The sequence below is a fragment of the Myotis yumanensis genome, unplaced genomic scaffold, assembly GCF_028538775.1.
Source record: "Myotis yumanensis isolate MYYU_CA2020_CCGP unplaced genomic scaffold, mMyoYum1.0.hap1 SCAF_13, whole genome shotgun sequence".
NCBI classification, from domain to species: Eukaryota; Metazoa; Chordata; class Mammalia; order Chiroptera; family Vespertilionidae; genus Myotis; species Myotis yumanensis.
Genome location: NW_027223764.1, coordinates 30,097,560 through 30,120,146, shown reverse-complemented (window position 1 = coordinate 30,120,146; position 22,587 = coordinate 30,097,560). Strand labels below are relative to the sequence as shown.

General features: G+C 32.9%; 1 protein-coding gene and 1 non-coding gene across 2 annotated transcripts in view; both read left to right on the top strand.

The window, feature by feature from the left end:
* The window catches only part of PCDH15 (protocadherin related 15), a 632,895-nt gene extending 611,050 nt beyond the window's left edge, over positions 1-21,845 (top strand). Inside the window, exons 31-37 of the mRNA XM_070432784.1 lie at positions 169-177; positions 991-1,149; positions 10,026-10,044; positions 11,601-11,639; positions 16,730-16,800; positions 17,628-17,727; positions 21,126-21,845. Of these exons, the coding sequence (XP_070288885.1) occupies positions 169-177; positions 991-1,149; positions 10,026-10,044; positions 11,601-11,639; positions 16,730-16,800; positions 17,628-17,727; positions 21,126-21,677 (949 nt within the window). The 3' untranslated portion in view covers positions 21,678-21,845. The remainder of the gene's footprint in view (positions 1-168; positions 178-990; positions 1,150-10,025; positions 10,045-11,600; positions 11,640-16,729; positions 16,801-17,627; positions 17,728-21,125) is intronic.
* LOC139022251 (U4 spliceosomal RNA) lies at positions 14,558-14,691 on the top strand. Its single transcript, XR_011473635.1, has one exon. It is a non-coding gene; the product is annotated as a U4 spliceosomal RNA (small nuclear RNA).
* Positions 21,846-22,587: the final 742 nt, after the last annotated feature.

The following is a 22,587-nucleotide window of genomic DNA, read 5'->3' as shown; positions in this document are numbered from 1 at the left end:
TCACTTTCTGAACTGAAAGTTTCTGTACTATGTCATTAAATCTGTGTCAGAGTCTGGCCAGTAAATTATTCATAATGTAGAATAAGTCAAATATTAGAATATTATGAATGCAATATTTTTAATGTAACTTTCTCTCTTTTTCTTCTTACTTATTGCTTTCCCAAACAGGTTTAAAGTGTAAGTATGATGACTAATATATTGCTCATAATTTTATGTAATATGAAAAGAGAAACCCCAGAGAATACTTTTAAAGTAGTCAACCTGCCCAAACCATGTTTTATTTGTCTGTATTTGCAGTAGGTAGATGATTTTTAGGTCAAATTTCCTTGTGGTTTATATACATAGAATTGAGCTGGTTTTACACAATTAGATGTTATCGGGAGGAAATGTGAAAAAGAAAGTTTGCTCTGATAGCTTCTACCCTTGATATCTTGGTTTTGAGGACGGAATTAGGAGTCAGTGTGCAGGACGGTAAAAAAGAACAGCTTTGCTCAAATGCAAGAATGACAGGCTTTCCTAGGTAGCTAAAGGAATAAGAGCCAACCAATTCTCCCTCCAACACAGCCTCTGTAAACAAATGTCAAAAATATTTCAAATAAAATTATTCTTACTTAAATAGATGAAAGATAAAATCATATATCTTCTATCTGCATTATGAAAGAGATCCGTTAAACAACTACCAATTGTCATTCACATTCTTATGTTTTGCTCTCTCCCTTTAATATTATCATTTAACTTTACAGATATTCCAAATGAATTCTACCCATTATCGAGGGGTAAATATATTCAAGAACTCTGAGGGAGTATTTGTGAATATCCTGTAATATTTGTAATTATATCAGTGTATAAGTTTAAATACTTGTACAAAAGTTTTGTTTTGTTTTACTGGGTAGTTTCTCTGATAACTGTACATTATTATAAAAAGGTAGCCTATTGCTAAGCATATGATTTCTAAAATAGTTTTACAAAAACATGCTTACTTTACTAAAGACGCCAAGCCGAGTGCACCAAGACAGCACGACTCCAAGCTGCTGCTGCTGCGATGCCCCCGCCCAAGCCAGCAGCTCCTGCCCCGGCCCCAGTGGCCGCACCTCCAGCACCGCCACCTCCAGGCGCACATCTCTACGAAGAAGTTGGGGACAGCACAATGTAAGTAGAACTTTCAGGGCCTTTTAGAAGTAAATGCGTTCTGACTGATGCTCTGTGGTGAGTATTTAGTTTCAATTTGATGTGAAAAAAATGCAATTTGCAGTCTGCTTTCTTAGATTTTTTAGAACAAAAAGTAATAAAGAATATTTTCAATATGAGGAGGCATTTGCAGATGAAAAGCTTAAACATTATATTTAGTCTCAGATTCTGAAAGAAGTGTTTGTCATAGGAAATGAGAAGACAGCACTATCATAATATAGTGTTTCCTGATTTGGTATCAAAAGCCAACTCCTGCTTGGTGACATAAAACAATTCTATTGTCTAAAGTCATAGACTTTTCTAACATACTATTTTACAATGTGATAGAATAGTTGAAATTTGAATTAAAGTAATTAAATATTAAATACCCAGATCACTTTTAGAAGATTTTATCATATTCTTCTCAAAAGAGACTGTGATAGGTTAATATTTCCTCTACACCGTTTGAAAACGCTAAGCAATATTAATCATTATCTTTGAAAGAGACTTTTACATTCTTTTTGAAAGACTACACAGGTCTTCCTATAATGTTGCACACTCAAAACCTGATCCCTTTGGAGATTTTTAATTTGACTATATTTTTAAAATTCAAGGGTAACTATTTCTGTACACAGAGTGCAAAATAACCAAGGATATTATAAAATGTTGAGTATGATAAAATTAAATCCAGAAAACCTTTTATTAACTGGAATTGGTTCAAGTTGAGGTTCTTAAACACATTCTACTGTTATATTTTTAGCATTTACTAGTAGGAATAAAGCAAGCTTCAAATATTGTAAAATTTACCTTTTAATGGGAAAACCACTTTTAAACATTTACATCAATATTATTTGCCATATTAATACAATTACACAAGGTTATATTAAGAATAGTTTAAAATGTTAACTGTATTAATGTATGTATTTAATGCTAAAATTAAATTTAAAACATTTTAATGCTTGTCATTCTATTTCTAAAATAATAATAGAGGACTTATGCCTTAAATATAATTTTTTAATCATTTTTTTCATAAGTTGAAAATAATGGTCTCATTGGTGAATGTAGGAATTGAGCCAATATGATTTGATTAACCATCTTTCTCTGGCAAAAATGTTTAGAAACTAAAAAAAGATTTAGGTATAAATTTAAGTGTGTTTTATATGAAATTAGTAAGTGATATATATCCATTTTTATTTAATGAAAGCAGGTATACAATAACATCATCTGAAATCAATATAGTTTAATGGTAATAATTTTCAAATAGCAACACGTAAGGGCTGTTTTTATTTGAAAAATTATTGACATAGAGGATTTTACTATTCTTATATTTATTGAAGTATTTTAAGTTCTACAATTTAATTATCTTTAACCAATTTTTAAATTATCTATTCTAAACTTTGTACAGGGATTCTAATCATGTTACTAGAAAATGAATTATAGACAAATGTTTTTAAAACTATCAAAGGTCATTTCCTAGAAAAACTTCATGAAGTAATAACTTCATGTAGATTCAATAATTACTCTGTAATAGTCATTAAGAGTACGGTGTTTATATACTTACTTTCTTCCAAAAAATACTGTGTCTTATATTTTTTAGGTAGAACATAGATGCAATTCTTAGAATCTCATTTAAATTTTCTGTTTTAGGAGTGAAATCATTCATGTTTAATAGAAGTGAATTTTACCTATGTTTACAAGAGAGCTAGATATAATTTTATGTGATAAGACAACCAAGTAAATGCCATATGATTTTAATCTAAAACATTACATATTATTCTAATGAATAAATACAAAGAAGATAGAAAAACATGCATTTTCTTTTTTTTGATATACTTATTAAGTGCTTAAGTCTAGTTCCTGTTAGTATTTTCATAATCATTTTCAATGAACTATAGTTAAAACTTCTTTTTTTCTGTCACGTTTTCTCTTTCTTACCTGTGGATACATAGGCATAAGTAAGTAAATAATATTATTCTAATTCAAAGGCATTAAAAAAGGATGCAATCAAATAGATCAAGTACTGTTTTACTCTATTAATAGTAATCTTCATCTTTTACTGTGGAGCCATTTTCTTTAAATAGAAGTCATATCTTCCACACCTCATTCACTTTTGATATCTTGAAATCGCATGAGTTATCAAAGTAGTGTTTCCACTGATAGTACCTGTGTCTACTAAGAGGAGTTTCAAAGTTCTCCTTGCTTTTAATTTGTTATATATGTATTTTATCTTTCAATCAAGTGATATCATTATAAAGATACAGTGGGGCCTTGACTTACGAATTTAATTCATTCCGTGATGGAGCTCATTAAGGAGCTCGTTAACTCAAATTACTCTGTCAACTCAAAGCAAAAAATCGGCCGAGAGACAGCTCGTATCTCGGAAAAACTCGTTAGTCGGGACACTCGTAAGTCAAGGCCCCACTGTAATTGGGAAAATCCAAGAAAAATTAAATCAAGAACAGATCTACACAAAAACATCTGCTATATAATGTCAAACCCATTTTTTAAAAAGAACTTTTTTTAAATTAAGTGTTTCCTGTCTAATTTGTTTAATCTATGTTGTCTGCACTTTCTAAATTATTCAGGTGGTCCTGGTACCCTAAGTCCACCTGTGAGAATCCTTCCTTGCAGTTTGTATCTCTATAAAGTGTCACAATAACAACTTTGGCTTTATATATCATTGTATTGATTCACCGGTCATCTTAATTTTTCAGTGTGGCTATTTTATTTTATTCAAAGTATTTCCCTTTTAACTTCTTCTATGTGGGGAAATAGTAAGCAATCACAAAAATAAATCTGTCACTCTGAACTTTTGAGCAAAGGGTCCCAATGTTTTCATCTGAATGCCCTTTGACTTACTCAATTTCATTTATGATGAACAGCCACTATGACTCAGTTCCATATATGAGATAATCTCCCAGTGATATCAAAACCATATTTTATTAACCTTTTTTTTTTCAGTAAAACGAGTCTTGACTAAAATTTGACCCAGGTCATGTTCAAAAGAAATATCAACAGTCCCTCTCTTATCTCTAAAATATATGTTTTTTAACTGATTAAGCAAAACTTAAGTAGAAGAAAATAATCCCTGTCAAGATTCTGATGTAAATTCAATTTCTCAATTGTGATTTTGAAATCTGCTGCAAGAGAAATTCTCTCATTTGTGCTTGGGGATTTTAATTCTCTTAATCGGGAGAATAGGAAAAACATTTCTGTATTCTCTTGCAGGGATTTTTCTCAGTAAAGGAAGTACTCTTAGCTCCAGGACAGAATTACTGAGATGAGAGATAATGGACAGTTATGAATCAGATACAGCCAAGGATCCTTTCCCCAAAACAGTTGGCTCTCAGCATCCTCAACCAAGGCAAAGGATATGCAACCATCAACCAAAATGCTAGTCTGCAATTTTGGGGAATTATGATTTATACATGAGAGAACTGTTATGTGTGGTCATGGATACTTGGCTGTATCAAAATAACTGGGAAAAAATCAGTGTACAGATTGATACATTTGGGGGAAAAATGAATATTTCTTATGCTACTCACAGCTCTCAAGCTTTTCTGTCCTGTCTTTTTGAGAACAGGGACATGAAAGCAATGTTTTGCTTCAATAGATTAGTGTTATCTGGCATTTTATATTTTGAAGTAGTAATGAGAACCATAAAAACATCTTTCTCATGAAAGCTATGGCACAACCTGTTTCCTTACATTTCATTATCTTCTTTTCTTTCAAGTCTTTACCTTCTCTACCATTTCCAACAAAGCAGGGGAAATAAGTCAGTCTCAGAAGACCAGAAACATCAGCACGTGGCGATGCCCTTTCCTTCCAACACTGTTGAGGCTCACGAGCAGGCTTATGTAGCAGGATCACTAAAGAACAGCCAGCCCACGTCTGCAAGAAAGCTCACATTGATATCTGATGAGGATGCCTTAAATACCCACAGTACCCTTTATAAGGAAAATGTAGATCAAAGATCAACAAATTCGGACTTTTCACTAAGAACAGATTCTATAGGCTCTATTTTACCAAGAACTCAAGCCAAGAATGAGTCTCTGAGGGGCCCACGAAAAAAGATTCAAAGGCTATGGAATCAGACGTTCCGTTTACCTAAGAGACCCAAGTGGGAACTTCCCAATAGACCGGAAAGCATAGCTCTGGATCAGTGGCCAAGCAACAGGCAGAAAGCGGGAAATGAAAGCACTGAAACGTATCCACACACAAGAGGTAGCAGTCATCCCTTGCTTATAGCTGAAGATACAAGTGTAACAGAAAAAGAGGCAAGGCGAGGTGGATCACTGATCATGCAAGGAACAGAACAGTTGAAATCTCTACCTTCAGACTCTTCATTTTCTTCTCCTTGGTCTCATTCCACATTCTCTACTCTGCCAACTGTCTCCAGAACTGTGGAACTTAGATCAGAACCTGACTGTTCCTTGGAAGTTTCTCCTTCAATGTCATGCGTTTTAAATGCTCCGCTCTTTAGGAGAGAGACACCCAGCTGTATGTTGACTATTGAAACCAAGAGGAACATTTTCGAAAATTCTCCCCATCCACCAAACATCTCTCCTCCTCCCTTCCCTCCACCCCTTCCTCCCCTCCCTCCTCTTATTCTTACTCCTTTTGCTCTTTCCTGCCCTTCTTCTCCTCCTTCTAGTCCTTCTCCTATTCCTCCACTTCTTCCACTTTCTGTTCCCCCTTCTCCTTTCTCTACTTCTTCTCCTCCTCTATCTCTTCTCCCTTCACATCCTTCTCTTCCTCCACCACCTCCCCCTTTTCCTTCTCCACTCCCTCCTTCAACTTCAGGTTTGTCCACTAAGTGTGTGTCTGTACCAGCTGTTAAACGCACTGTCAATGTGGCACCAGCCAAGGAAATACAGTCCTCTGGGGGACAGCTATCAACATCAACAACAGTGTGCAATGCAGATCCTCAAAGAGAACCAAAAGGAATCCTCAAACATGTTAAAAACTTAGCAGAACTTGAAAAGTCGGTAGCTAATATGTACAGTCATATAGAAAAAAACTATCCCCCAGCACACATTCCAAAACTTGAAATTAATCACCCTTCAGAGATGACAAAAATGGAAATAACATCTGGACAAAACCAGGAGAATTTGCACAATATTGTCGAGGAATTTGAAAAACAATCTCACACTCAATCTACTTCACTGTAATGTTGCTTTTCCTGTTTTAACTGAACAACTCTTTTGAACATAGTCTTCGAGTGGAGGCAAATTTGAACATTAAAGAAGATTCCATTCTTTTCCCTAAACTCAATGCAATACTGTTTTTTCCTCACTTTTAATTTAAAATATTATTAACCTCATCATTACTAACTCATAGATTTACCTTAATTTTCTTAACTACGAAGTAGCATTTGTCTACATTTATTTAAAAAGTAAGTAATTTCAATCTATTTTTTTAATGGGACTATATGGGCATGAAAGTTAGATATCCAATTTAAAACAATGACTTGTTTATCATGTTAATGCAGTAACTTTTACTTTTCACCATAGTTTTATATGAGTGTTCCAAGAAAAAAGCAGATTGTTACAAAGAAGCTAAAAAATATCATAGGTTCTGTAATTTTCTTGAAACTTTTGCATTTGGTAAGAAGAAATACTACCAAATTAAATGTTATTTATCTTAAAACATAGGAGATGACAGACATTACGGTATTTCAAAATAAAACCCAGGTGCTATAAGATATAGAAATCTATTTTCTTATGAGAACATCCTTTACTCTGGCTTGCTTTTATCTTACTAGTATGCTTATACACTTGATAAACCTTTTACTTTTTTTTCAATTGCTGTCTTAGCTATTTATTTCTCATTGTGCTTTCTTTTTCCTTCTTTATAATGAAAATAAATCTTGAGTTCTTGACTTTTGTAAGACATTTCATTGTTTCCACAGATGTTTAAAGTGCTCTTTAGTTTCACTTGTCCACATTATTACATCATCTATTTAATTATAATTTTATTATGAGGCTCCTTCAAAGAAAATATTTATCTCCTATTTAATAAAGAAATTTGAATCAGATTCATCAAAAGAAGGTTAAGTAAATGTCTACAAATGCGTATTTAGAATAATTTTTGTATTTCTCTGGTTTAAATTATATTTTTATTAATTTATCAATAATATAAAATCTGCTTATCTATTAAAATTTTAGAAGAGGGCATTATGGCGTTATTCCTAACTACTGTTGAGTCTATAGTATATAAAAAGTTTAAATAGAAATCAAGAGGAAATATATCTGGTGGACTATTATCAGTTTTATATAGACCTTAACTCTGTTTTAGGCGAAGACGACAAAAATTTGTACTCTAGACAAAAATTTCTCTAGTTGTAGTGGTTGTTTATGTTACAGTTCAATTTGTTAAACTCTTAAAGGCATCAGCTAAGCTAAGAACTACCTTCCTATCTTCTTAACGGAAGCTACACTAAACCATCAAGTAATCACTTTGTTTTTCCTATTGAATTCATGGATTAATTTTGTTTACTGGAAATCCCCACTTTGAATACAAGTATAATCATTTGTTTTACTCTGTAATTTTTATATTTTAGGAAGTATAAGTTTGCACAGATGAAAACACAATTCCAACATTTAAGCAAAAGTCTTGCTTGATAATTAACATTATCAAGTAAGTATATTTAGGTTCAGGGACCAACAATGCATCATTGCAAAGGTTTTGTTCAGTGCTTATATTGTGTGATATTTCTTCAAGAATTTAGTCTGACCTCCCTAATGAATAATAATGAGAATCAAAAAGAATTTGTAAGTTTAATTATTTTTATTAGTTCCTCTGCTTCTGATTCCTTTCATCCAAATCAAGAGTAATTTCTTTCTTGGGGTTCTTGCATATGATTTTTTTCTCTCTTTCACTGAAAAACTTCAGTTGGAGTTTTTGTTGGCAGCTGGTCTTATGCATGAGAACTTGTACTTTTTGGCGGAGTCTGACAAGGTATTATTCTCAATTGTGTATGCCTTTAATGTGAGTGTGTGTGTTTTTAAGCTATTTTATATCAACTTCTAATTAAATCTCTAAATAATTACCAAAGAAATATTCTAAGAAATCAAAATAACAATTTTACCTATAGCCTTACCAAAATGTTACATTGTTCTTTTCTATAACATTATAATATTTATATAATCTTAAAATGTATTAGTATTTTATACTTTTCAAATGAAACACCCATACCTGTGTTTTATATTTAGTCCTGTTTTTGACATTATATTTAGATATTCTCTTCTTCATCTTAAAAGCCAATTAGAAAGTCTTCTACATGACACCTATTATCCTAATATTCTTTGAACATGACAGAATATTTTTTTCTCTCCTCAATCCTTAAGCCTCCACAAACTGACAACCAGACTCTAAAAAAAGCACCTTTTCCCCTGCTGATTTATTATGCTTCAATTAGTGCATAAAGAATTATATTAGATACCTTATTAAAGTACACAGATTACTATATAGCTTCCTTAATTTAAAAAGATATAATACACAGAAATATATATCCATATTGTATGACTGGTTTTATAGAAATTGAAAGGGTGTCATGTTAATTGAAAGCACACAGATAATTATACATACTGATTCTCTTATGTCCTCTTCTAAATTTTTTGCCTTTGAACTAAAACAATACAAATAACTAAATTAAATGCAACAAAAAATCAATGGAAGAGTAGTGTAAAATATCAGTATCATCTATCGATATTTTATTTGGCATATTTATAGAAACTACTGCTAAAGAAAAGAGGCAGTTTAAATATCTTAGAAAATAAAATCCAGCTTTGGTTGGGCATTTTATATTATGCATTGATATTAAACATCTAAATATGAGCTTTCTATATCTCTGAAAGATACAAATTTAGTAAAAGTTGAAAATGTCTAAACTTCTAAATGTTCTAGGAGAATTATCATTACCATAACTACTGGCAGAACCACATAAGCACCAACTATTACAAATAATAAATTGCTGATTGGATTAAGTAACTATTATTATATCGCCACCATTTCAATCAGCAATGCCTTAACCACTAACGATGCTTCCAGATAAGTAGATTTATTTTGTGAAGGCCTTGTAATTAAACAAGTGTTCATTGGACTTTAGAAAGTTATGTACTTACCTCCTCATAACAAATCTTCATTGAAGCTAGTTGTTTAATTCCATATTGGCATGGTCATCAGCACCAGTTTAATGCTTTAGGTCAACTCTTTAATAAACAATATGTTTAAAATATTCATAATTAGTGACATTAAATATTGAAAGAATTCTATACCTTTTCCCTCTCAATTTTACATAAATTTTTATGTAAAATTGAACATTTGGCTCTTACATTTCAAAACTTTTTGGCTTCATGTATAATAATATAATTAACTCTCAAAAGTTAGTAATATTTTGAATTCTCTATTTTTAGAATAAACTGACAAACACTTGAGAGAATATATTCTAGCCATAGAGATATATATTTTTTTATTCTGAACCAATATAGATGTATATAACACATTATCCCCAAGTGAGTATTTTATATGTATCAAGATGATTATGTAAAATATTTTTTATTCCAATTGATCACAACAGAATCAAAGTGTGTTATTGTACACCACTGTGATAAAATTGATTGTGTATGTTTTGGTGTTCACATGGTTAGGCTGATAATTGTTTTTAATAATTCAGGTAGGAAACTTTTGATCCTCCTGTTTGATGCTGCCACAAAATGTATTTCTTACTGAGATAATTTTTAGCAAAAATTGCCTTCTCAGTTTTTCTCATACTTTTTAAACACCATTACCTATCATTTTATTTAACCTAAGAAGGCAAGATGTTTAATGTTGATTTCTTCGTTTCTGCCTTGCAGGAGAGGTTATTCATCAGAGGTAAGGGCATTATGGTGTTATATTACATCAAGGACTGATTTATATATTTTTTTCAAAAACAGGGTAATTTTTTAAACAAATCTTATAACTATAGTATACTATTTCCTTTCTTTTATATGTTTGACTTCTTTGGGGATTTTAAATCTATTATTCAATGGTGAACAAAAATCAATTGCTTACCTTTTCTGGGACACATTAGTTTTTCCTGCATTCCTATTACTCAATATTGTGAGATTTCCCCAGAATTATTTGTCTATAAATCTAATTTGGAAACTGTAGCATGACTTGACTTTTATTCTTTCTACCAGTACCAGGCTCCATTCTATCACAGTAGAGCCTGAGATCTCAGAGATTTATTTTTTATTTTTTTTTAAGACTGTAAGAAAACTCTGGCTTTCCTATTGTGCAAATTTGATTCTCAGTCTACCACGAAGAGCTGGGCATTCTGGTCAGAAATATTTAGGCTGGCCTCATTATAAGTGCTACTCTCAATGAAGTCACTGAGAACCCAGTATGTACAGTTTCTCTCTTAAGAGAATAAAATAAGCATATGACCTGATGGGCTAATGTTTTAGAATATGTAAGTTCTAAATTGTTTGAAAATTTAGATGAATGACTTTAAGAATAACTGGTTTGGGGGGATAATTATAATAAATAACAAGTTGAATCAGAAAACCTCTAACTTAAACTTCCCACCCTTTACAGTGAATACCTTCAGGAGACTAGCTCTATCATGGAGAGTCTATCTGTTTAATCAAATAATCATTCTATTGGCCATTTCAAACAGTTGGTTCGTTGGTGGAAGGGGAAGTATCTCAGAACTTCTCTGCCCAATTTCCCACTGCTTATTTAAGATTCGTGTTGTATAACTATTTCCCCCAACATTTGAATTGCTAATGCTGCTCCCATCTGATTAAAGTATAAATTATCCTGAAACAGACCAATAGTGACTGTTTTCTTTAAATATATATGGGTGAAATGGGCAGATACAAGTGATTCCTGTCAAATCTGAGGAAGGACAAAATCCCTAATCACAAAAGCATTTCTGAAGACACGCTTAATGCTTGAGTGCAGGCAATCCACATTTCGGTAAAAAGAAAAATGGAAAGCATGTCTTAAATATGATGATGAATATATCATTACTGTATCATTATTTTGCGATCTCTACCCTTCTTCCTAATGAACCTGATTGTATTTAATGTGGGGAGAAAAATAGATGGGCAATTTAAAATTAGTTTCAATTTGTTAGGAAGAATTGTTTGACATTTAGAGTTCTTTTAGAACCCCAAATGACACCATACTGTGAAGCTCAAGCCCAGAAAATATCTATTAAGTTTAACTTTGATGTTAATTAAAATAATTTATTAAGTTGTCTTCCAATGTAAGTAGTCAAAATATCATTTAATGCTGTTGGTAGCTATCACATGAATAATGAATTATAACCCCAAGGTAACCAGTTTTAAACAGTCACCTTTTTTTCTCTTTTCAGTTATAATCTACCTTTTCCATCTGAATTCTTTTCTAAACTTTTTTTCTATTTTAATTTCCTTTGGCAGCAACAACAACTGCTGAGGCCTTCTCTTCTTAAACCAGAGGTATCAATTTTCTTTCTCCTTTCAACCTCATTGTCCTCATGATACTTTGTGACATTAATGTCCACCATATAGGTAGGCAGAGTGGGTAGCTGCCAATGTGGCATAATTTCACAAGAAAGAGAAAAGATGGTTTTAAATTAAAATAAATAAATAAACAAGTGAGCAAATCACCTCCTTACTGCTTGCTGGTGGCTAAAATTAAATAAACAAACAATTTTAGCTGGTGGCTAAAATTCTTTTTTTTTTTTTTTTTTTTTTTGCTTTATTCTTTGGGAATTAGACAAAAATTTTAGTCCTAATAAAAGCAAGGTATCATTGAATGAAATAATTCACAAACCTGATCAGTCACTTGTCATAGAATTGTTCTTTAGATCAGATTTAGATTAGGCAACGTTTGAAGAAAGAATGCAGACATCTGTACTGGAATAAGAAAAGGTAAAAAAAATTGGTTATAATTCACAATTTTTAATCATTTAAATGTGATTCAAAATACTGCCATTGGGTATCTATTTCAAAATGCCTATGTCATTTGCTTCTGCAATGAGAAAAAGATATGCATAGTCAGAGAATAAATATATATTATCTACATTTATTTAGCGCTTACACTTCTAAATTTTTTTAGAAAAAAAGCAATATTATATAACACATCTTTGGCAAATTTAGTATTTTATAAGCTCTACTTTAAAAAACTATTCAATTTCCTTAATAAAAGAATCTTCATTTTGCTAAAGAAATTTCATGGTTAAAATTTACTTTCCATAATTCGGAAGATGTGTGTCAGGAATATTCAACTTACATAAATTCTTAGCAAAAATTTCCATGGAGACATCTTCATATGATAGCTCAGTGTTAAAATCCAAATACCAATTACTGGATGCAAGACTTTAATCAAGATATGCAACGCTCCTGAGCATCAATTTCATCTATAAAATGTAGTCAGTAAAATTTAACATATTAACTCCCAGCCCAGCAACTTGAACATAGTAGGAAGAAAATCAGTAAATGGTAGTTTTCTGTGGTTTTTTTGTTTGTTTGTTTGTTTAGTCAAGAAGTTAATTTCCTATGTCTTCTCTATATAAAATTTTCTTCTCTTAGCAAAAATAAATTTTAAAAATAACATTCAGTGTTTTATCTGCCCATAAAATCACTTTTTAATATGCTACTGAGCATGATGTACTAAATTTGGGATTCACCTGCTCAGGGTAACAAGGGCTACAAGGAGCATTTCAGTCTCTCTTCCAGCTGACTCGGGAATCTGAATGGTCACCAGGTCTATTTTTATTTTTTTTTTCTGAAGAGGTGATGCTCTGCCCTTCAGTAATGTGTGGCCTAGGACTCCAAGAGGGACCCTTCAGGTTATTCTCTTCTATTGGCTCCTATTCCTCCTTCCCAACTCAGATTACAGAAGACTAATAGTATCAAGGGCTAAGTTTCCTGGTTCCTTCCCAGTTGCTTCTATTTATTTTCTTAAAGGCACCTGATGCCAGATATATGTTGTACCTAGCAAGAGTTGAGCTTTATTCTTCCTTTAGGAAAAAGAAGTACATGTCTAAAAAATTTATTTTATTCTAACTTTAAAATCTGAGATATACTCCGTTGGATTATTTACATAAATATTTATTTTTAATTATTGCTATTAAAATTCAGCTTCAAAATAATTGTAAGAACACCTAACTTGAGATCTCCTCTCTTACATTTTTAAGTGTATAATAATATTGTCAGCTATAAGCAAAATGTAGATCTCTAGAACTTCTTAATTGAAACATTATACCACTTTTGTCTCCTCCCTACCCCCTGGCAATGATCATTCTGTCTGCTTCCGAGTTTGACTATTTTACATACCTCATAAAAGTGAAATCATTCTGCTTGTGTCTTTCTATGATTGGCTTTTTTCATTTAACATATGTTCCCAGGGGTCATCCATGGTGTTGCATATGGTAGGAGTTTCATCTTTTTAAAGCTGAACGACATTCCATTGTATATACCACATTTTCTTTATCCATTCTTCCATTGCTGGACATTTAGGTTTCAACGTTATTAGATCAAACGTGTATTGGACAATTAGTTTAACAGCATTATTTCCGAGATCTATTCACTTTATTGAAACCAGTAATATTACGTTCGGTATTAAATGCCTCCAAACTCTATGCCTACCAATATGATATATATATTTTACCTTTTCTAGTTTCTTATTGGTCTTTCTCTACCTCATTTCCGACTCTCCTACCGCGTACACTTTTTGTTGGAATAAAACTTCAGCCTAAAAGGGTACAAATCACACAGTATAATAGATGAGTATTCACAGAGCGCACACATCCTAGCATCTCTCCAGAAAAACTGTCAACTTCAACACTCAGATTATTTCCCCTTTCCCTGACTACTCACCTGGTCTCTTTGCTTTTCCAAGATAAATATTTTAATGCTATACATATATATTTCATTTCAACTTTATTGAATTAGAATTGACAAAATTATAAAATATTTAATGTGTAAATTGTGGTGATTTAATACATGTATACATTGTGAAAAGAGACCCCTCTCTAGTTAATTAACACAACTCTCACCTTACTTATTTCCCTTTTATTATGTGTGAGAACATATAAATTCTGTCCTCTAAGCTAATTTCAATTATAGAATACAATGTTATCAAATATAGTCACCATGTTTTACATTAGAACCTCAGACCCCGATTCATCTGATAGTTTTTAACCTTTTTACCAACCTTTCCCTATTTCCCACACCCCAGCCATTGACAACCACTTTCCTACTCTGTTTCTATGAGTGTGACTTTTTATTTAAATATATTTTAGATTCCACATATAAGGTGACACCGTTACCATGCAGTATGTGTCTCTGTCTGGCTTGTCCATCCATGTTGTCATAAATTATAGGATTTCCTTTTTTTCTAAATGTAGGCATTCATTGTGCAGTGGCAGCATCGTAGGCCGTGAGGGTTATCTGAGTTGTGATGAATGCTAATTGAAAACTTTTCACCTGGCTCCTAATATACATATTAGCTTTCTGTTTTATTTTTTTAATTTCCCTGAGTGGAATAGTACAGAATAATAGATTTCATTTGTACCTGGTTTCTTTTGCTCATCATTCTGTGTGGGAGATTCACCTCCGTTGTGTGATGTTTTAGTGTGTTTACCTCGTGGGCTTGTTCATTGGTTCCAGTCATTGGCTGTTGTGAATACTGTATTTTGGTTTACAATTGTACAAAATTGTGTTGGGGTATATAAATTGAACTACATTGAATTTCTGTGAAACAGAATATGCATTTATTTGACTTTAGTAGTATTGTCAATCATTTCCCCAAGGGTTTTACTAATTGATAATCTCTCTAGAAGGATATAAAAGTTCCAGTGCTCCATGTCCAGTGCTCCAATACCCTGCCATGGTATTGGTGATTTTTTTCTTTTTATTCTTAGCTATTCTGGTGGGTAAGCTAGAGCAGTTTTAACAGCAAAAACGGATCCTGTTACAGTTGTTTCACAAAACATTTGTAAACTACAGTCATCAAATCATATATTAGTAAAGCTGAGGGACTGCACACTAAAATAAACATCTAGGGAAGTAATATAAAGTGAATGGAATTTATTAGATGTAAAAACAGAAGAGCAGATGGGGAATCCTATTGTGACTCTGGGTACAGAAGTAACACTGTATGGTTGAGAACACAGCAGTAACTAGCAGAGACCATGATTGCTATAAGGAATAATACCACTAACTAAATTCATGACATGTGAAAATATGAGACCAGTGTTGCCGTTTTATTTTTTCAACAGAAATCTAACTCCAGTTTTTTTATAGCAATTTCTGATTAGAATTACGACAACAAATTCAAATTTTCTTAAAAAAAATTGTTTGTTGGCCCTGGCCAGTGCTGCTTAATGGTTAGAGCATCAGCCTCCACCAAAAAAAAAAAAAAAAGTTTCAGGTTTGATTTCTGGTCAGGGGCATGTATCTGGGTTGCAGGCTTGATCTCTGGCCCCACTTAGGGCTAATTCAAAAGGCAGCCAGCCGATGTTTCTCTCTCACAGTGATCTCTCTTTCTCTCCCCTCCACCCCCATACATACACACACACTTCCACTCTCTCTATAAAGCAATGGAAAAAATATCCTCAAGTGAAGATTAAAAAAAAGATTGTTTGCAAACAGAGCACAACTGACGATTATTAAGGCTGTGAATTTCATTTTTTTTCTAATGATATATTTGTGGTCTCAGAGAACTTTTATCTCTTGAACCAACAGAATTAATTCTATAAAAAATAGATGACTTTAAAAATAAAGTACCAACCTATTTTCCTGTGGATACCTTTACTTTTTCCTCCTTCCCTTTTCTCACTTCATGGCAAAGTTAATTTAACTTGTTCAACCTACTAAACGTTAAAATAGAATTTAAAAGGGAAATGTAATAAAATTGAATTTAGTTATTTAAAACTAGCTTCATATGTGTATCTCAGGAAAAAACATCTTTCTATAAGAGTAGAATTGGACAAAAAAAATGATTGTCCAGAATTTAGAAATAGAAACTTTGAAAGAGCTTTTATTGGTTTAATGACATTTAATTAAATCTAGTATGTTTTAAAATATAAACATCCTTGGGAAATATCACATGTTAATGTAATTATCAGATCTTTTCTTTAGAATAGCTTTTGAAAAGTAGAAGTCTTCAGGGTACTAGAAGACAGCAGGAAACTAGAACAATGAAACAATGATAAAGATAACGCTATAATTTTTCTCAAGGCTAAAGTCTGTTAATAATATGTTAAAATAGAGTAAAATATTAACTGCCTTTGATAGTTTTAAAACAACTGATAGGCTCATCTGTAACCTTTAACAGATTTACCTTTATAAAAAATTCCATATTTACCCCCTCAGTTCTAAAAACTTAACCTTATTTTGTGCAAAACAATCATAGCCAGAAAAAAACACATTTGGATATGTTTGACTAACATTTGTAATTAAAGTTATTTTGACAGGAGTATTTTGAGAGTCATTGAATTCTAGGTCTGGAAATCTGACTTTGAGCTGAAATATAAAAAAGAATTTGTTTTCAAAATACAATTTCTCTTTTTGAAAAATAGGAGTTATCCATGGAGTCTGGAATTGATCCTGGCCAGGAATATGGACAAGATTATTACAGTTATGAGCATGGGTACATTTTCAGATTTTTTTAAATGCAATATCTTCATATTTTTATGAATAATAAGGATTAGTAAATGATTATTGCTACCATTCATGTTATGTGTCATTTTATTTGTCGCATCTTTGAAAATAAGTAACATATCTAGTTTTAGTTTCAGTAAGGTTTTAACCATTTTTCTATATTGAATTCCATTTTGACGTTCTATATTAATATTGACTACAACTCTAAGAATACAGTAAAAGTTATTCAAAATTATGTAAATGGGGGAAAAACAGACATCATATTTGCTCAATTCCTGAATTCATCATTGTTTATATGATATTTTTAACATTTCATCTAACCAGTCACCCTCAAGATTTGCTCAAGTTAAAAAACATACTTCAGAATTTAGTAATAAGCATTTCTACACATAAGTTGCTTTCTAAAAATACAGTAGAGAAAGGTAATGACCATTACAGATCATGTTTGAAGCAAGGCTTTACTGTAAAGATAGACTTTTTGTTCTGAATAAACCATTGTACTTTTAGAAAGAACCTACTTTGTCTCCTAAATTTTTTCAATTAGTTAAGGAACAATATGCCTAAAGACTTACCCAAAACTTACTTTGAAATAACTTGACTCTTTTTATTGTTATTCCAGGATACCATTATGGCAAAAATCATTGGTCATCAGGTTGTAGTACCTACCTTTTGGTTTTGTAATTAGTTTACCAGGTGCCTAATAAGTTAGGTATAAGTATCTGTTGATTGAATGATGAAGAAAAAGAACAGTCATGGTAAAACCTACCTAGATCACATAAAAAAAAAAAGGTTTAAAGTTGTAAGTTTCTATTACAGGTATGAAATGCCTCAATATGGAAGTCGCCGTCGCTTGTTACCACCGGCTGAACAAGAGGAATATGGTGAGGTGGTTGGTGAAGCTGAGGAGGAAGAAGAGGTAATTACTGTAATTTTCTTCTGTAAGGTTAATAATCCAAGAACAATTTGTTAACCATACTTGCATAGCAGGTTACAAAATTTTCCAAAAATCAGAAATTCTGTTCACTTAATACATGTTTTCCATAGTAATTTAATAATGCTGACCATGGTCTTGTCTGTAGAAGGAAATTAATTTTATATAAGTTTTATTTATATCCTTCTATAAAATGTTAGACACCAGGTATAAAGCTGCAATAAAATTATATTTTGTAAAATCTTAAATGTTTCCCCATAAAGATAATATTAAAATATATCAAAGATTTCACAAAACAATGTTTACTTTTGTTTCTACATTGTCCAGCATACCTAAAAACTTGTGAAATTACAGTCTCCAAATATTTTTATGTGTGCTGGACAATGTAGAAAGTATAGTCTCCATCTTTCAGTTATGAGAAAAGTAAAATATTGTCACCAATATTTAATGAAATATTATGTTTAAAGTAGCATGAGTTGTGCATAGTTAATTCTTATATTTTGCCTGAAACATTTAAACATTTATTTTAAAAAACATGCACACAACAAAGAAATACCATAGTGCTATCCTGTTCAAAGTCAAGAAAATAGTAAAATTTCCTGGTTATTTAAAATATTAGTAAAGGAAATACATAAAAATATTAAAGTCTACAAATGAGAGAGGGAAGGCGTTATGATTATTTCTCTCTCCTTCGATATGAGATGCAAAATGAGTTTTGTATAAGAAAAAAAAATGAGAAGGCATTAAATTTGCTGCCATTAATACAAGCCAACATAAAACAATTCACTTTTGTTAGGTCACGTTCTGTGTACATACAGTAGGAAAAACAGTAGGTAGTGATGTGGTTGTTTACTTAAGAGCAGTTATATAACTTGCATGAGGTTGTCACCTGCAGATTCACTCCTGCTTAACTTATGTGGGACAAGGTCACATCATAACCACCCCGCAGCTGACACTTCACTTGCATTTTTGTGATTTTCAGGAAGAGAAAGTTAAACCCACAGTTGAAATTAGAGAGCCTAGTGAGGAGGAAGTAGTTGTCACTATTGAAAAGCCACCGGCAGCTGAGCCTACCCACACAACATGGAAGAGTGCCAGGATATTCCCAATGATTTTTAAGAAAGTTAAAGGGCTAGCAGAGAGAAGAGGCATCGTTGTCTTTGAGGGTGAAGAGTGGCAGAGGCGCCTTGAGGAAGAAGACAAAGATTATTTGAAACTCACTCTGGACCAAGAAGAAGCAGCTACAGAGAGCACGGTGGAATCAGAGGAGGAAACCTCAAGCGACTATACTGAATACACGGAAACAGAATCCGAGTTCAGTTATTCTGAGACGACGGAAGAGGAGTCGGAGTCAGAGACACCTGAGGAGGAGGAGGAAAGCTCTACCCCTGAATCAGAAGGGTCGTCCACAGAGTCAGAAGGAGAAAAGGCGAGGAAAAGAATATTTATTGCAAGAAGAAGGCCTGTTGTTGAAGAAGTCGTGGAAGTCAAAGGTAAAAAACAGCAGCCGCCTGAAGAGCCAGAAGAACTGCCGGTAGAAGAAGAAGAAGCCCCAGCAGAAGGAGAGGAAAGCGAGCCGGCCGCCATAGAAGAACCAACTGACCTTGAACCTCAGGACGTGACTGAGGAGGGCAGCATGGAATCAGCTTCGGTGGAAGGACGTGCGGAGAGTGAGGAGGAATCAGAATCGTCCAGCAGCACCAGTAGTAGCGAAAGTCAGTCTGGAGGCCCCTGGGGCTTTCAGGTGCCAGAGTATGACCAAAGCAGGAGTGCGAGCCAAAGGAAGCCTCCCGGAGCAAATGCTGAGGGTTACAACACAGCCCTTTAGAAGAGCTCACAGTAGGTGGCAGTTTTGCAGTGATGAGTGCTCTTGTGTGCAGTGCCTTCTGTGTGCTCTCTGAAATGACACTTGAAAGGGAGGAACTTGATCACAATTTTGATCTGACTTACGATTAGAAACATGCCAGAAAAGTGAATATATATGCTACCCACATAGATGTGTATCGTAGAGTATAGGTTTAAACAGACTCATCTATCCTATATTAGTAATTTAGAAGATATGACATGCAGTCAGTTAATCCATATTTTCTAGTGGGATTTCTGTTAATGCAATGTGGCATTATATATGACAAGGGTGCCCTCTCTATCGAAATGTATTATATGAATACATATGGTGGGTTTTTATATCATCTTTTAAAAATAACTCCTAAGGACAACCTGCAACAAATGAAATCTCTCAAAGTCGACTTTTGCATGTTTGCATATCTGTACATTTCAACTGGCAAAGGTATTATCATAAATATCATGAACAGGTTCAAATGGATTTGTAGTTGGCACTTTCAAATATTAGAAGTTAATTAAAATACATTTTTTAAAAAAAATTCAATTTCCTACAATTCTGTTGTGGATATGAATTAAAGTGAATTTAGAAAAATAAAATTGTAATAGCATTTATGCAATTTTTATAGGTAAGTAACCATAACAATTTTAAGATATATATCTGAAAAATCAAAAAGCATAGCTTACTTAGGGCAATGGGCTGGGAATTCACATATCCTGAAACTGTAATACTGTTTTGAGAATAACCAAGTATTGTTTTACCTTTGCTCCATGCCGTTTCTAATGTGGAATGATAAGAGAAAAGTAAATTTGTGAAAATCCCCATTGTGTTTCAGTTGCTTACAAAAGGAAAGTTTATAATAATTAGTTTTCAGGATGGGAAAATAGTTTCTTTTAAGTTAACATGAACTTCAATGTGATGACCCAGAAAACCAGGACACTTCAATGGAATAAAATCACTAAATTATACAAAATAAATGAAACAACATTGAAGGGTTAATTAGGAATTAGAACAATGTGGGTTTAAAAATATCTTTACACTACTGGGCATGGAAATACTCTTCTGAACAGAATATACTAATGCTATACGTTCCTTTCAATTTCGCTTTCCTGAATAGCAACTGTCAAACAATGGATTAGATCTTTAGCTAGATATAAATATGCCCTTTTTTCTTGTAGAGCAGCAATTTTATCTAAAAGAATACACGTGCTTCCTAAAATAAATGTCTACTTCCCAACTCAGCAACACTTTTTATTTTATTTTATAAAGAAAAGCATTTATTATTCATTTTAATTATACATACTTCTATTGAGCACCATTTTATGCTAAGCAACACTTTCTTCAGAAGTTATTAAACTGTAAGCTCAATGAAGAACTGGTGCGAAAGAGACTGGTGTAAATAAAGAGTTGCTTCCCTCTACTTCTTTTGACTTATATACCTTTGATAGCTTTTTTTGCAAATGTTGGAACTGGACAGGCATTGTCATTTTTGCCCTTTTAATTCCTTTGACCCTATCTCACTTATTTTTTTCTATGTTGACAGTGGGCAAGAAAAAGAATGATCAAGTTATTTGTTGATCGAGATTATGAAACCAGCTCAACTGGAGAAGACAGTGCTCCCGAGTGTCAGAGAACCCGTCTTCACCATCCGAATATCCACAGCAACATCAATGGCAACATATACATTGCACAGAACGGTTCTGTGGTAAGAACCCGCCGTGCCTGCCTCATGGATAACTTTCAAGTTGCTTCCCCCGTGCGACTGGGGAGACATTTTAAGAAACTGGACAAATTGGCAGTGACACATGAGGAGAACATCCCCCTGAACACGTTGTCCAAGGGGCCATTTTCTACTGAGAAAATGAACACAAGACCAACTCTGGTGACATTTGCCCCTTGCCCACTGGGGACTGACAGTACAGCGGTGAAGCCATTGGGGAACAGGCTGAAAAGCACAGTTGAACAGGAGTCGATGGTTGACAGTAAGAGCACCAAGGAAGCTGTGGAATTCCATAGTGACCACACGCAGTCAGAGGAGGAGGAGCTTTGGATGGGCCCTTGGAACAACCTCCACATACCAATGACAAAACTGTGACCGATTTTTACAGAAAATTATTTTCATTTTTACTTCCGTTTTTAATAAACTGTGCTTTTTATTGTCACTGAGAAAATAATGTATGGGATTTGTATCAGGCACACAAGCTAAAACTTTGAACAATATGCTTTAAAATTAAAAAATTGACAGATTTGCACTGACATTTGTATCAATTAATTGTTCTTCCCAGAAAATCTTTTTGGGGCAGACTCTCAATTCACAAGATAATATATCATTTAAATATTTAGTTGTTTTAGAGGGGCTTGCATTTTTTCTCATTTTAATAAACAAGAAATAATTTACTAAGTAATTATATATTTTTTTTGGTTGGCATAACTTGTCATGTCTAGCATCCTAGAATTTTTTTTAGTACATTTCACTTTTCATTAAGAAAAATGGGGAAAATTTTGTATTAGACTAGGATTTTATAGATAGTGGGTTTATACAACTGCTGTCTATATCTGCTGATTTTTTAACTGGAAGATAGAATGACAAAGTGATAGTAAGTGTGGGAATCTTCTGTAAGTGATTTAGAATCATGAGTCTATTTCCCTTATTGTCTAGTATAAAGATTAAGTTTTTACATATGTATATGTTGACTTTTTAAGGAACACTTGAGGTCATATCTCTTTTATAAATATCATTTACAATTTTCCCTGGTGTCCCACTTACTACACATAAATACACACGACAAATACTCTTCGTACCAAACATAATTGGCAATTTTGTTTAGCCATCTGAAGTTAAATAATCATTTGGAGCATCACAGAAATCTCAGTAAAATGTTACTGAGATAGGAAAGGGTCAAATTGGCCATAATGCATCTAGAACCACAATTTCGGTAAGAAAGGTGTAGTAAGATCAGAGAAGTTTCACACTAATATCACTAGACATGAATATTTTATCAACT